Below are 15000 nucleotides of genomic sequence, written 5' to 3'. Positions count from 1 at the left end.
AACATCTGGTCTTGAGTGTAAGAGCTAGACATAAACAAATCTGCAAAAGCTAGACGTCGTCCATGAATCTGTTACAAAGGCACAAAGTAATCTGAATTGACGGTGTTCACGGTGTATCGATTCACGATCTAAAGCCTCAGGTGGTAAATGTCTGCAGCGTGAACAAGCCAGGAAGCCTCCTTTGCATCTGCACATCAGAATTCCACTGGTGTAGCCCACACACCCCATGACTTGCCATTTTAAAAAGTCAGCCAGCAGCCACCCATCACAAGTCAGGCTGTGTGAGGAGAAACACTTTTGCAATGCTCGGTAAAAGGCGTGGCTCCAAGTTATTTGTGTCAAAAAAAGGTGGATAATAGTAGCACATTTAGATACTGGCCAGGAGGCAGCGGCTGCATTGGCATTGGCCACGTTCAGATCGCCGGCACTTTGTAGCACAGAATTAGGCTGGGGGGGGACATTTAGTGGCGGCTGCTGTGCCGGATGGATTTGGTGATGGGATTTGGTGGAGGCGGCTGCAGGGTGTGTGTGTGTGTGTGTGTGTGTGTGTGTGTGTGTGTAGGTGTGTGTGTGTGTGTGCGCGTGCGTGTGTGTGTGTGTGTGTGTGTGAGTGTAGGTGTAGGTGTGTGTGTGTGTGTGTGTGTGTGTGTGTGTGTGTGTGTGAGTGTAGGTGTAGGTGTAGGTGTGTGTGTGTGTGTGTGTGTGTGTGTGTGTGTGTGTGTGTGTGTGTGTGTGTGTGTGTGTGTGTGTGTGTGTGTGTGTGTGTGTGTGTGTGTGTGTGTGTGTGTGTGTGTGTTGGACGCAGGTGTGTGGATCTAGGCCTCCCCCTGGTGCAGATGTCTGGGCTCTGGCACGGCCAACGACCCGACAGCGAGGACGGAGATGAAAGGAGATGGAGCAGGTGAAGAGAGCTGGGTCTGATGAAGGGAAAGAGAGGGGCCGAGAGAATGAGAGAGAGAGACAGAGAAAGAGAATGAGAAAGAGAGAGAGCAAGAGAATGATAGAGAGAGGAGAGAGAAAAAATGAGAGAGAGACAGAAGAGAATGAGAGAGACGAGAGAGAGAGAGAGACGAGAGAAAGAGAGAGCAAGGGAATGAGCGAGAGAGAATGAGAGAAAACGAGAGAGAGAGAGAGAGAGAGAGAGAGAGAGAGAGCGAGAGAGTGAGGGAATGAGAGAGAGAGCCAAAAATAGAGGGGGATGTTTAATGGCAGATAGAGTCGAGAATGGAGAGTGAGAAGAGAAGGATGAAAGGAAACGAATAACAAGAAAGAAATAGTGAGGGAAATATGTGATACAGACAAGGAGAGTGGCGGCAAACTAATAAAGGCTTGGAGAGAGAAAAGTGGAAGGAGAGCAGTGAGATTGGAAGAGTGTTTTGAGGGAACTATAAGGAACCATACTGAGAGAGATAGATTGATAGAGAGGGAGAGAGAGACAGAGAGAGAGATGGAGTAGTGAGTGCTTCAGAGGGGATAAAGATGGCACCGTAGAGAGATTGAGATAGAGAGCTCTAATCTAAGTGTATACACCATTTGCCACAGGCTGTGTGGATCAAGCATTGTGTGTGTGTGTGTGTGTGTGTGTGTGTGTGTGTGTGTGTGTGCGTGTGTGTGTGTGTTCGAGAGAGAGAGAGACAGAGACGGAGAGAGAGAGACAGAGAATGTGTGTATGTGTGTGTGTGTGTGTGGTCCATATGCTCCACAGTCTGCTTTTCACAACCCAAATTAGCAGCTGAGTGTGGAGCAGGTTTGGCCCTGACCTGGCACACATGCACCAGACCTCCGCCAGATCTCAGCCAGATCTGGGCCAGATAAGAGCCCACACTTGGAATACATCAATTTAACATGCGGTCCTTTATTTCCAATGGCTGACTCCATGTTCTGCATTTTCTCTCTGTGTTCTCCTCTCCTTTCTCCCTCCTTGTCATCTCTCTTTCTCTCTCCTCTCTTCAATCCTCTTTTGGTCCACTCTGTCTCTCTCCCTCTTCTCTTTCTCTAATTTTGATTTCTTTCTCCCTCTCTCATTCCCTCTCACTCACTCTGGAAGGTTTGGAAGAGGGGGGAAATGTTCTGTTCTGTTTCCATGGCAACTGATTCTCTGTGCTTAGATCCCGCCCCCCTTTCCTGTGGCACCGAAAGAGCCGCACAGAGTGAGAGGGCGAGGAGGATAGAGAGACAGAAAGAAAGAGAGATAGAGAGAAAGAGGGATAGAGCGTGGAGGGAAACGGGTATGAGAGTGAAATAAACTAGAAATGCATGGACAAGAAATATTCTCTATTCAAGGTGCAGTAAACCACTGGTGCACTGTAATCATGTCCTCCGCTCTCAGGCTCTGTTGTACTGTACTGTACATGTTGGAGGACATGCCTGGGATAGTATTGCTTTCTCAAGGCAGGCTGTAATTCTGCAGTTTGACCTCTCGTGCCTTCTCCACTCTCTCTCTCTCTCCCTCTCTCTCTCTCCCTGCCTTCCTCTCTCTCTCTCTCTCTCTTGCTCTCTCTCTTCCATGCGGTCCAGGGACACAGCTGTAAAGGGTAATGGCGTGTGACAGGAAATGAATGGGTATGAATTCTCTCCTCTCTTCTCTGCCCTCTTCCTCTCCTCTCTCCCTTCTCTGACAACAGCAGCGGCTAATTTGGCAATTAATCTGAATCCATTACAGATCCCTTGACAAGGGACTCCATGCAGACCTTGAGAGCACGCCGCGCAGTGTGAGGCTATGTGTCTGTGCAAGATGAGATTCTTTTTGGTTATGCTGCAGATCCAGGCTCTGAAATAGCACTATAAATCACATATGCAGGTGGACAAGAGGGAAACTGTGTGTAACCGCTAACAACACCCCTCTTTTGTTCCAGAGTGTGTTTGTGTGTGTGTGTGTGTGTGTGTGTGTGTGTGTGTGTGTGTGTGTGTGTGTGTGTGTGTGTTTGTGTGTGTGTGTGTGTGTGTGTGTGTGTGTGTGTGTGTGTGTGTGTAAGAGAAAGACTGTTAGCTTGTGTGTGTTTGCGTGTGCAGGCCTGTGAAATGTGGGCAGAGACAATAATGGCGCTCATCCACGTCGTGCCTCCCCTGTTCACGTACAAACGTTAAAGAAAAGCTGCCCTCTTTGGCAAGAATAATTAAACCACCCTGCCCTAAAGCACATAGGGTTGAATTTGTAAAGTTTGCACGTAGAGCACCAGTGCAGCTGTAATTTAGTAACACAGCAGTATACGCTCAAAGCATAGCAATTGCTCTGAAGGCCAACTCTGAATGTTCTCTCTCCCTCTTCCTCCTCAAAATAGGCTGTGCCCCCCCCCCATCTGCCTATTTCTCTTAACGATGGTGAAGCATCCTCACTGAGGCATCATGGGTAGAGGGCAGAGGCCTGGAGAGGGCATGGTGAGTGTGAGAGGTGTTTCAGTGATAAGCCAAGACACATGGCTGTTTACTTAGCATCTCATTTGCCCTGGCACAGTCTGTCCCCTGTGCCACCCCACCCCTCTCGCCGGAGGAAGTGTCAGTGCCCGCTGTGCAGAGACAGAGAGAGAGAGAGAGGAGAGAGAGAGAGGAGAGAAAGAGAGGGGGAGGGAGGGAGGGAGGGAGGGAGGGAGAGAGTGACACAATTCACCCCCACACTGTAATTTTGCCCGCTTCTTCTGGCGCTGATGGAAAATTGATTGGGCACCTCTGGGCTCTGCCCGAGCTCAGCTGGCACAGACAGCTGTGGGAGAATAAAGAGGGGGACAGAGATGGAGGTGGAGCGAGAGAGAGAGAGAGAGATTTTGAGGAAGAAGGAGAGAGAGGAGATGAGATGGGAGAAGAGAAGACAGTGACAAAAATAGAAGACACAGGGAATGCAAGATGAAAAAATAGCTCAAGAAATATGCATGTTGTGGAATTTTTAAGCATAATTTAAAATGTATGATATGTGGTGCAATCACAATGTAAAGCATTTTTGAAATAGAACTGCACTCTTAAAAAAAGGGATCTTGGGGAAAACCCTTAGGGGTTCCTTTGATGAACTCTTCATAATGGTTTGAAGAACCATTCTTGGGTGCCCTATATGAAGCATGCAGTAGAACCATTTTTTGTTCTCTATAGCGCTTCTTTTAAAACTTTAAACTGTACTTTGTACTTTGAATATGGAGAGAAAGAGATTGTAAATGTTGAATGTGTTAGGGAGAGATACTGTAGATAGCCATCTGTTCTGATCCATTATTATTCCCATCCTCTCAGAAGGATAGTAAGCTGGTGAGAACTGATCTGACGCCTCTAATTGGCACCACTTAATGTGCTGTGAGGACCGTTAGCTTCACCATTGGCGGCTCTGTCACGGTGGACAGTGCTGAAGTGTCGGTTCGTTTATGGGAGGTGTGGTGAAAAGCTCTGTGGAGCTGAGCTCCAGACAAATGAGTCCAATCCAATCAATCCAAATAGGGTGACTTGACTAACCAATCAGAAAGGAGCTGGTCCTTTTTGTCTGCTGCTACGGCCTCATCAAAGCACAACTTGAGGCAAGAAAGCTTTTCCTCTGGCTTATTCAGAGCCATTGGAAAATGGAAAACAAGTGAGCTCTCTCCCAAACACACACCACTGGCACAATAATCAGCGAATTGGTTCAAGTTTTTAAGAAAGATGGGAAGAAGATAGACTATTTACATTGATGGATATTAGTCAGCTTTCATTCTATTTTTAAATTCATCCCATCTTAAAAGTGTGACATTTGGGCAGTAAATCATGAAAATTATAATTGCATGTTAACATATTAGATTTCTAGCCTGCACTACATTATGCCCCCATGGTTGTGATTTACTTCAGTGCATTAGCTTAAAATTGGTGCTATATGTTGACTTACCAAAGGATAGCAAAGGGATTTTACTGTAAATGCCTCTTGCCCTGCTTTCAGTGACAAACAGAAGGGAAGTGAAATATTTACAGGCAATGCTATGATGGCTCAGTTTAGACTTGTAAGAATGGTAATCTTCCTAGCACTAGCAGAGTAACCTGTCCACTGGCACATTTTGAAGGCGTTTTTATATTAAACCATGACAGTAACTGCTTTCTGGCTCAGTCAGAAATTCTGGACTCTAGGGGTGGTGAAGGTTGACAACCCTAGTCAGGATCTCTGAGGAGGGGAAAATACATTATTCTGAGTGACATTCTTCTATTGGAATTCTTTGTCTATTGAAATATGGCTGAGATGCTGCATAAGAAATCTTTACATGTTTTGTTTTTAGGGTGATCTCTCAGGTTGTTCTCTAATAATTGATGGTGATGGGGCAATAGGATGGTGACTCCAATAACCAGTGGTCCATCATGTACCATTATAACATTCAAGCATTCATGTTTTTATCTTTTTTTTGTGTACCATTCAAAATACATGCTAATATACTTACTACTAACATACTATACCATTAATGCATTTATGAGAACATGCTCTTCTCATGTATCATTTAGTTGTTGAAATACTCTTCGTCTGTACCATTCAGACATACATGTCAACATCCTTTCATTCTGCTACCATTAAAGCATCTATGCGCCATTCCATCTCGTTTCATATCCTTTGAGCTTCCGTGCTAAGATCCTCTTATTCTGTACCATTCAAGTGGTGGCCATGTTAACCCATAGAGACAAGCCAGACCCTTTGTGTGTGCTGAGAGAGAGAGAGAGAGAGAGAGAGAGAGAGATATCCTACTCTCTTCCCTTATCCTCAGAGAGGTGGGCCAACACCTCAACAATCTCTTGGCCCTGCTTCCCTATCTCATTGTCCTTAGTAATCACCACCTGCTGCAGCAGTGATGTGTGTGTGATGTGATTTGGCCCTTTGGGCCAGCTGGACCCAGGAAGGTCAGGGAGGGGCTGGTAGGGCATGAGTGGATTGGATTGCACCACGACCATCAACTCAAAGGCCTGGAGGCTCTTAATTTAAGTGACTGACATCCCCCTATGGAGAAGCCCGTGCTGGCGAAAGTCCACCAGGGGTGCCATCTTGAATCTCATCAGGCCCCCAGCTCCTTAGTTATTGCAACAGGAGACGGCTTCCTCTTGTCATGAGTGTTCTGTGTATATGAGCACGGCTGGAGTGCAGAGTGGAGATGGATCTAAGTGACTTGTGAAATAATGAGCCCTTACATCAAGTCAATGCCTTTGCCTTAGCAGTGGCTGGGCATTATTCATCTGTGCATTAGCACTGCCTGCCTGTGTGCGCTCCCTCATATCCCCTCTAAAGCCCAGCAGATCAGATGGAAAGCTGTGACCGAGAAGGGTTTTACAAGGGCTGAGATTTGACATGACTCCACAGTTGTAGTTTCGTGTGATGGTTCAAGGGTCTTTGGCTCCGGTTAAAATCCACTCCGATATAGTGTATGACATGCCTTTTGTACTGATTAATACAATGAACTTGCTTCTAGAAAGCACTTAGATGTACGGCAGGTCAAGGGCTAGAGTCCGTTGTACATATGAGAAATATGCAATATGTCTATTTCATAAATTAGTAACTGAGGTACAAAGTAAATTGATAGGATTCCATGCAATGCATGATGGGTATTTGCTACAACAATTGACTACTAACAATGTTTTTTTTTTTTTTTTTTTTAAAGAAAATCTCTATATATAAATAGAAATGTAGATAGTTCTGGGATCTTGAAGGAAAATATGATGGTGTATTTATGTCGTCCTGTGGTTCAAATAGCATTTGTTAGAGAGAGAGAGAGAGAGAGAAGATGATCACATTGCGATATCCTGTATTTTCCTTGACAGTGAACTGAGATAGTATTGCTTGTTTCAATCCAGTCCTCCATGAGTACATTGCAAATAGCATTTTGATGCAAGTGCGAGGCTGTAATTGAAATGGAAAGAGCAGCCGGGCTGTTGGAATGGTGATGGCTAAATGGAGAGACTGACACCTCTTCAGACTAGTGGCTCACTACAAGTGTGAGAGTTCAACACCTTCACCCTGCAGAAATGAATACTGAAAGCATCTGCTTGAAATACCACCTAGACAGCGGGAAAATGATACATGAAAACGCAGTTAAAAGAGAAATCACAGAAGGTGCCTGATGGCGAAGCGATGTCAGGGTGCTGTTCTTGCAAGTGCGTGTAGATTGCAGGTTCAGCTCTGAGTGTGTTTTAGTAAGTGTGTCTCTGGGTCAGTGTGTTAAGCCCAGGAGCTTTTTGTCATCAGTTTCCGTCTCTCTGACTTGCTGAGTCCTGGTAACCCACTTCTTTACGGTGGCATCCCTACTTATCTGACTGGAGCAAAAAAAAACAAAAAAAAACCAATCTTAACACTGTACTTTCTCTTTTTCTCTTTTCAGGATAAAGAGAAGTTACCATGACGACAGAGACCCGTCCGGAGTCAGAGGTGGGCCTGCACGACTCGGCTTCGGATGGCAAAATGGCCAAACAGGTCAGGCAGCGGGACCACTTTACTCTAATTCGTTTCATCCTTTGTTTGGCAAACGTGCTTTGGAATGATGATGATCGATCCAACAAAAGTAACGACTTCCAATTAACATTTTAGGGTCTGGAATTAGGAAGCAGGTGCAGGAATAACAGGCTTCATTTGTTTTAGTAGAACTCTTGCAGGGCTAATATTGCAGAAGAGTGCTAAAGGATAGAGCAGCAATTACCACATTAGTGTCAAAATGAGGAACATGGCGATACAAAAGCATGACGGCTTAATTTTATTTGTTTCCCAGTGATTCTAATATTTGGAAAGAGTACCATGGTAATGTCCTGTCATTAGCAGTTTACTGTCACCACCAGAAAGAGTGAGATAATATAACTTGTGACACCAGCCACTGCTCTGAGTTTATTTCTGCAATAATGCATTAGCTGTGGTTATTTGAATGCATAATAACTCTGTTGTATATTGCCTCGCTGTTCCCTGCTGTCATGAAAGGACCAGGACAGCAAACTTCTCGATGACCACCGGGACGATGCCTCCGAGAGGACAACTCCCGGCAAGATGGCCAAGTCCCCGCAGAAAACCAGCAAGCGGTCCAAGACGGCTCCCTTCAAGGTGACTCTGTTGGACAGCTCCGAGTATGAAGGCGCCATTGAAGTAAGTGCCGTTGGACCTCCTCTTCTCACATCGCTGAACATTACAACACCTCCCCCCACCTCCCCCCACACCACACCGCACCGCACCGCACCGCACCACACCGCACCGCACACCAACCCCCATCTTTTTCATCTTGCACAGCATTTCCCTTTTATAGACCACAGGGACCTTTAAATCAGTCTGTCAATAATATAAATCAACAGCCTCCTGCTGAGTCGCACCCTATCCTGACGCACGCCACCCCCCCCCCCCCCCCCCCCGCTCTCCGCCCTCCCTCTCCCCCCTCCCCCTGTTCGACGCTAAATGAACATGTTTCCCCGGGTCTGGCCATTGGCTGTTGAAGGCCAGCAGTCCTTCTCAGCCGTGTCTTTGATGCCTTAATGCACGAGGGAGGCTGCAGCTGGTTGATAACGCTGATTGAAACAAAACAACTCAGCTGGTGCAGGGCGGGCTCGCTGTGTGCTGTGCGCCGTGTGTGTGCTTACCGCTTGGCAGCCCCGAGTCACCGGTTCAGTTCGCTCGCTAGGCACACTGGACGAGTCTTAAAAGTGGGGAGGAAGACATTTTTAAGGATCCTTAACTCGTGCCCCCTTACATCTTCACAGAAAGGGATACAGCAATGAAGGAATGTCACATCTGCTCGACAGCTTGATAGAATGTCCTTTCTGAGTATTGGTGTAGCTTGTATCTTGGGCCAATCGGGCTCCTGATTCAAGTGGTGAAGACTGGCAGTCTGATTGTCTGGCTGGAAAGGCTTGTGTTGGCGTCTACTGCCCAAGCGTTGGTTTCTCACAGAACCTGTTGTGACCACCTACTGTACGCTTGATTGGTAACTCAAGCAAGTTGATTGAATGAGAGGAACTTCAAGATCGCAGCAGTATCCGGATTTGCCTCACAGAACAAGCCGGCTGTTATTTTGTTTTTATTGATTTTCATCAGGGAAGACTTGTCTAAATTAAAGTATGTTTGTTGTTACAGTTGATGTCACAATCACAAATTCTGTTGTCTTACACTATGATTTTCTTTGTAATTCCTCCTCGTTTACAAAACTGCCAACTGTCAAAAGAACTCGCATTTTAAATCTGTTACACTGAATTCCCAAAGCACATTAGTTATAATCAGCAACATTTCAGCACGTCCTTGAGTAAGCTGATATTCAGTGTTTGAAATCTCACCAGGTTGTGGGCTGTCATGATCATGATGTTGTCTAGCGGGTCTAGCAGTAAAAAAATGTTTGTTTGTGGGTGATTGCCATTACAGTTGCTGCTGGTGACACCCAGTTTGGTTTGGTTGGCTTTAGTGTGGTTGCAAAGTGTCTGTGATGGGCTGTGACAGCGTCTGGTTGTTTCTGGGGTTGGATGTGAGCTGGAGTGATGCGGTTTGGCTGCAGCCTCCCTAGCGTAGCCCGAGTGACCGATGGAATCAGACGGCTCTCGCTGGCTCATCTGTGTCACAGTGGCCGCTCACCGCATGACTGGAGCGCATTCTCTTTTTTCACTCGGCCCTCTCTCTCTCTCTCTCTCTCTCTCTCTCTCTCTCTCTCTCTCTCTCTCTCGACCACTCCTCTCTCTCTCTCTTCTTTCGTTCTTTTACATTCCTGCTCTCATCCCATTCCAGCACACTTTACATCTCTCTCTGTTGACATCCTGCCTCTCTCGTGTCTCTCTCTTACCTCACCTTCCTTTTTTCACCCCTTCAATTTCTTCCTCTCCTTCCCTCCTTTCCCCTTGTGTCTCTCACTCTCTATCTCTCTGTTATTTGCTCTGTGTGCATCCCTCTCTCAGCTTATGGTACTCTCCATCCCATTCTCTCAACTCCCTGCTCTGTGAAGATGGCACGGCCAGATTGAAAAAGCATTTCGCCCTGAGGAATCAGAAAATCTCTCTCTCTCTCTCTCACTCTCTCTCTCTCTCTCTCTGTCACACACACGCACTCCCTCTTTCTCTCCCTCCCTCTGCCTCTCTCTTTCTCTCCCTCCCTCTCTCGACACCGTCAAATGCTCCTCTTCCAAGCGTGTGACCCTGAGATGAGAAATCTGTACTTGTTACATGCCTCAACCTGGGCTCAGTCAAGTGGAAAATAGAATAGCGGTTTACTACTGGCTGCACTAAGGACACATGCTCGAGAATGAATGGGCGTGCTGTTAGCCAGTGTGAATGGAATGTTAGGCAGGATAGCTTAGCGCCGCTACAGGGTCTTAGGCCCCGGTAATCTCTGCGTTCATTATATGTTTGTGTCTTGGCTTTTATTGTCCACTGTGTTTGTTGATTGACCTGGATACAAATTCAATTATGCTCTAGGAGCACAAGAGGGCAAGATCAGTCAGAGGTAGCACTGCCAGGACAAATATGTTCGTCACATGGTAGGACAAATATGTTCGTCACATGCCAACACACAATGTTTGAAAATTCAATTGCATATTTTAGCATTATTTTGTATTACCATATTATTGCATCAATCATATGCAAGTGGTTGTAAGCGAGATAAAGGCCTTTCCCAACCATATGTATGGTATGTCAGTTCTTGCACCCTTGTCTAATGTAGAAGACATCGTGTTTGCATATCCATGCTTTTCTTTGGCAGGCTCGTCCTGACATGCAAATGAAGAAGCAGACCTTTTAGTTGTCTGGTCACACACATAACATATTGACTATTAAATCTCTCTAAGCAGACCGACTGAGGCTCTGGCAGGCTCCCCCTGCTTAATCTTTCTGGGGCGCCTCCTTCGCTCCATGGTTTAAGTGTTAATTATAGGGTTAGATTCTACAGTCTCCCCAGTAATGCACCCCCCCCCCCATCCCATCCTCTCAGAGCCCATAATGGCCACATGAAGGGGAGGAGGAGTCGGGAGGGGGAGTAGAGAGAGAAAACAGGCAGCACTTTATGTCAACTTTCACTGGGGAAGGAGGGGGAATGGTAATAGGCAGGCAGGCAGTGGAGCAGGGGTTAATTGGCTCTCTCTTGACACGGCTGCTGGTCCCTCGCCCTCCCCTGTCCCCCGGGGGGGATGCTGGGAGTTACTGGGGAGTGGAGCGGAGTGGCGTAGGATACTGGTGCAGGGAAAAGCCCGCCATGTCATTTTAGCGCGTTTCTTTTTTTTGTTTTTTTTCCGTTGGCTTCAACGACGCGCATGTAAACAATGTGCTCCGCGGGGACGGAGCAGCACACTTACACAGGTGCCAGGTGAAGGGCGCGAGGGGGCGCGAGGGAACCCGGGGGAACGGTGGCGCGCTGGCGCGCTGGCGCGCGCCGATTGTTCCCCGCGTTCTGCCGGGGAACGGGTTTAAATGAGAGATGAACCACAGATGAGACCACATGCGGCGCCGCGCTCCAGGGGCCCAATTACTTCAGATCCGGAGATCTGACAGCGGAGCTAATTACTTCTGAAGCGGCGCGGTAAAAAGTGTAAACTTTCCCAAAGTTCCAGCTGCTCACAAGAAGCTCTATATTAGACGAGTCTCTTCCCCCCCCCCCCCCCATCTTTTTTCCTGTCTTTTCTGTAATCAAAAGGCGGAAACATCACTGACAGGCTCCCAGTGAGCGAGAAAGAGAGAAAGAGAGACATAGAGGGAGACAGAGAGAGAGAGAGAGAGAGAGGAAAAGAGAGAAGAGACAGACATTGGAAGTAAAACAGAGCTAACGCCCTGTTGTTGCCTGGGCAACGGGTTGCTCTGCCTCGCTGTCACCAAGGAGACCAGCTGGTGTGGAGGGTGCCCAGGCGTCCTGTGTCCCTCTCATAGATGGTGACCTCCTTTGTCATATGGGACCCACTGGAGGAACTAGCAATGTGTTGGCACTATTGTATTGAGACATCTTGTGGAGTCACCATGGGAGATTTCTTGCTGTCACAAACAGAAACGTGGTCCTCTGTGTGTGTGTGTGTGCATGTGTGCGTGTTGTGTTTTTGAGAGAGGAGGGAGAGAGGATGAGAAAAGAAAAAAAGAGTAGTGTGTGTGTGCGTGTGTGTGTGTGTGTGTGTGTGTGTATGTGTGTGTGTGTGTGTGTGTGTGTGTGTGTGTGTAAGTGTAAGTGTAAGTGTAAGTGTGTAAGATATAGCAAAAGAGAGAGAGAAAGGTCTTTCTTTGCTAGATTTGTCTTATCTTTATGTGCCTACAGGAAAGATAATGTTGAATTGTACATTTTATCATGACAGAAGCAGGAAGTGACTTAATCAGACAATGTATTGTGCCATCATCAGATATAATAAATGACTTGTTTCAAATTGCTTAACCATTTGCTTGCAGTGGTTTGAGAGCAGTCGATTTTCATATGCTTTAGTGCAACGTGTACATAAAACGTTAGCAAAACATTTTTAAAACATCCCATTAAGCAACTTTAACTTCGTTATGCATTAGCTTGCACAGAAACCTTATGCAACCTTTAACAATCTTAAAAGCATGCAAGTGACAACAACAACAACACCCCCCCCCCCACCCCCCAAATACGATATATGGTGATTTAGACCAGGCTGATGCCATGCAGGCCACACTTTTTCATACTCAGTCTTTTCACGTTGTAAGGACACCAGTGCACTGCGTACCATTCTATTCAGTATGCCACATCTTGGATGGACGGATCCTCTGTCGCAACCCCAATGGTCGAATCCTATCCATTATTCAATAGACTGCACAGTCTGTTGCCAACCTGCGCATAGTTATAGCTGTGTATTTGTGTTTGTGTTTCTGTAGAAGAACTGCCGTGGACAGGCTCTAGTGAACATGATGTGTGAGCACCTGAACCTCCTGGAGAAGGACTACTTCGGACTCATCTTCAGTGACGCAGATAGTCAAAAGGTAAGACATGGGGTTGTGATGGGTTTGTTTTAAAACCACATTTATTCTTGTGTTGTTTGCTTTACAGTTACCGTACTATTTATGGTGCTGCAGTGTAGGCAATACCACCTATATAACAGTATATTAGTGTCACTGCTGGCATCATATTCAGTTTAGCGTCAGTGTTCAACATTCATTGTTATTAAGAGCAGTATCAGCACCATTGGTGTAAATGTGCACACCAGTTCAAGCTGTGCGTTGACTACTCCCTGTCTAAACCCATGGAATAATATAGCATGGTTATTGATGCGTGTGGAAAAATCCATTTGCAGTTGCAACCAAAAGGAAGTATGAAGTGGAATGAAAGTATTATGTAACAGTTTATGATTGAATTACAACCTTTTGTTGCTGGCACCTGAAATCCGCTGCTCTGATGTGTACTGAAAGTGGGAGGGTGGTGGGGGGAGAGAAAAAAAAAAAAACGAGAAATGTGAATCCAGTTACATCACGGCGATGATGAAACCTGATTGAAAGGGTTCATTTGAATACTACAGAGACAGCGGCGGCAGCAGCAGCTCCATAAGCACCATGCTAATGCACTGGCGCACCGGCCCACACAGTCTGCGGAGAGAAGGGGGACTTGTACTCGCGCGGTATAATGTGCCTCTGCAGATTGGGCTTAGGAGAGTGATGTGTTTTTCACAAATGAGAGGGAATGCCGATGAATGAATACATTTGTTTGTTAGTCATGCATGATTGTGTAAATCTAGTATTTTTCTGAAAGAGGGGATTTTATAGTCACTTCATATGGTTGGCTATTTGTTCTTCTAATGGCACACATCCCTGGCAAGTTTAAAGGAAACATGGAGGAGTTATTACAAAATACTCAACTGTTCAATGACATAACTCCTGCTGCAGAAGACAGCATGCTAACCAATTACATCTGCACCTGTCTGGTTTCCCTTAACATGTGAATTATTATCGTGGATGATAGTATCTTTGTGGTTTATTGTCTTTTGTACTTCATAGGTTACCGGTAATAAGCCCTGATAAGCAGGGAAATGCTTCCTTGACCTTTCTATACATGCCGTTCTATAGGGGGCATTCGTTAAACAGGGACTGACATTTATGTCAGAGGGGGGGTTTAAAGCCATCATTACGGTAATGAAGGGTCTGGAAAAAAAGGCCCACAGTTCCTCCTAATCCTCTCCTCTCTGCTTGTAAGTGTGTCACGCATCAAAAAGACCTTTGTGTGCATTGTGTTCCTTGTTTGGTGTTAAATCGGAACCGGACAGGCTAATTGTAGTGGAGTAGGGTAATCCTGGCATAATTACACCAGAGGCGAAGATTTGTTTTTCAGCCTGATGCTGAATGGGGTGAGTGCAAGTTGGCTCGTGTTGTGGGCTTCAGTAGGCGGCCTGAATGCCTCAGCATTGTCTCAGGCGAGTAGGCCTAGTGTGCCTGCAGTCTCGAGGATTTGATGATTGCCGGTGTAAACTGATTGTGAAGAAGCCGAACGTGAGACAACACACTCCTGCAAAGCTGGGCAATTATGAGTTTATGGGTGTGTAACAGTTTGCCAAAACGGGAGGCTGTTGTGAGACATGAAAACAGATGCGTTTTTTATGTTATATACAGGCCACTGTCCTTGGACGTGCCGCCCGGCATAACTTTTACTGACACAGCAGACGACAGAGCGAGGGGCTTTTGTGTCGGCGCGTTAATCTCGGCAAGCTCCAGTACCTCTGTGTGCCGGCAGGACCTCTCCCTTTGGGAAAACAAGCCGTTTTATCAGCTGGCCAGAGCACTGCCCAAGCACCGCCCTGACCTTAAGCCAAGCGGACGAGATTGAAATGTCATCCTGGAGACTTCTCCCACTCCCTTCCCACTCTCTCCACCCAAACCCACCCCACCCTCCCCTACCCCACCCTCCCCTCTCCACCCCTCTCCTCTAAGATATTATCCTCACGCCGTCTGCAGGGAAAACACTTTTTTTTTTTTCTCGCCAAGTGCCTGTTATTGCGCGGTGAGCTATGACTGTACTGCAGGAGATAGTGGCGCAGTAATCTGTACTCCGTCCTGTCAGGACGACACGCAGAGGGGAAATAACAAAAGCTCCCAGGCCCGGGGATAATTGAGCGCTCTTTGGCTTGGCCGCTAACCAGCGAGACCCGGGCAGATAAG

General features: G+C 46.6%; 1 protein-coding gene across 1 annotated transcript in view; it reads left to right on the top strand.

Annotated features, from left to right (window-relative positions):
• The window catches only part of LOC134091754 (band 4.1-like protein 1), a 92245-nt gene that overhangs the window by 42956 nt on the left and 34289 nt on the right, over window positions 1-15000 (top strand). Inside the window, exons 2-4 of the mRNA XM_062544396.1 lie at window positions 7296-7387; window positions 7883-8044; window positions 12733-12837. Coding sequence (XP_062400380.1) covers window positions 7313-7387; window positions 7883-8044; window positions 12733-12837 — 342 coding nt within the window. The 5' untranslated portion in view covers window positions 7296-7312. The remainder of the gene's footprint in view (window positions 1-7295; window positions 7388-7882; window positions 8045-12732; window positions 12838-15000) is intronic.

Source organism: Sardina pilchardus, chromosome 9 (assembly GCF_963854185.1).
Source record: "Sardina pilchardus chromosome 9, fSarPil1.1, whole genome shotgun sequence".
Lineage (NCBI taxonomy): Eukaryota > Metazoa > Chordata > Actinopteri > Clupeiformes > Clupeidae > Sardina > Sardina pilchardus.
This window is presented reverse-complemented; position numbering and strand designations above follow the sequence as displayed.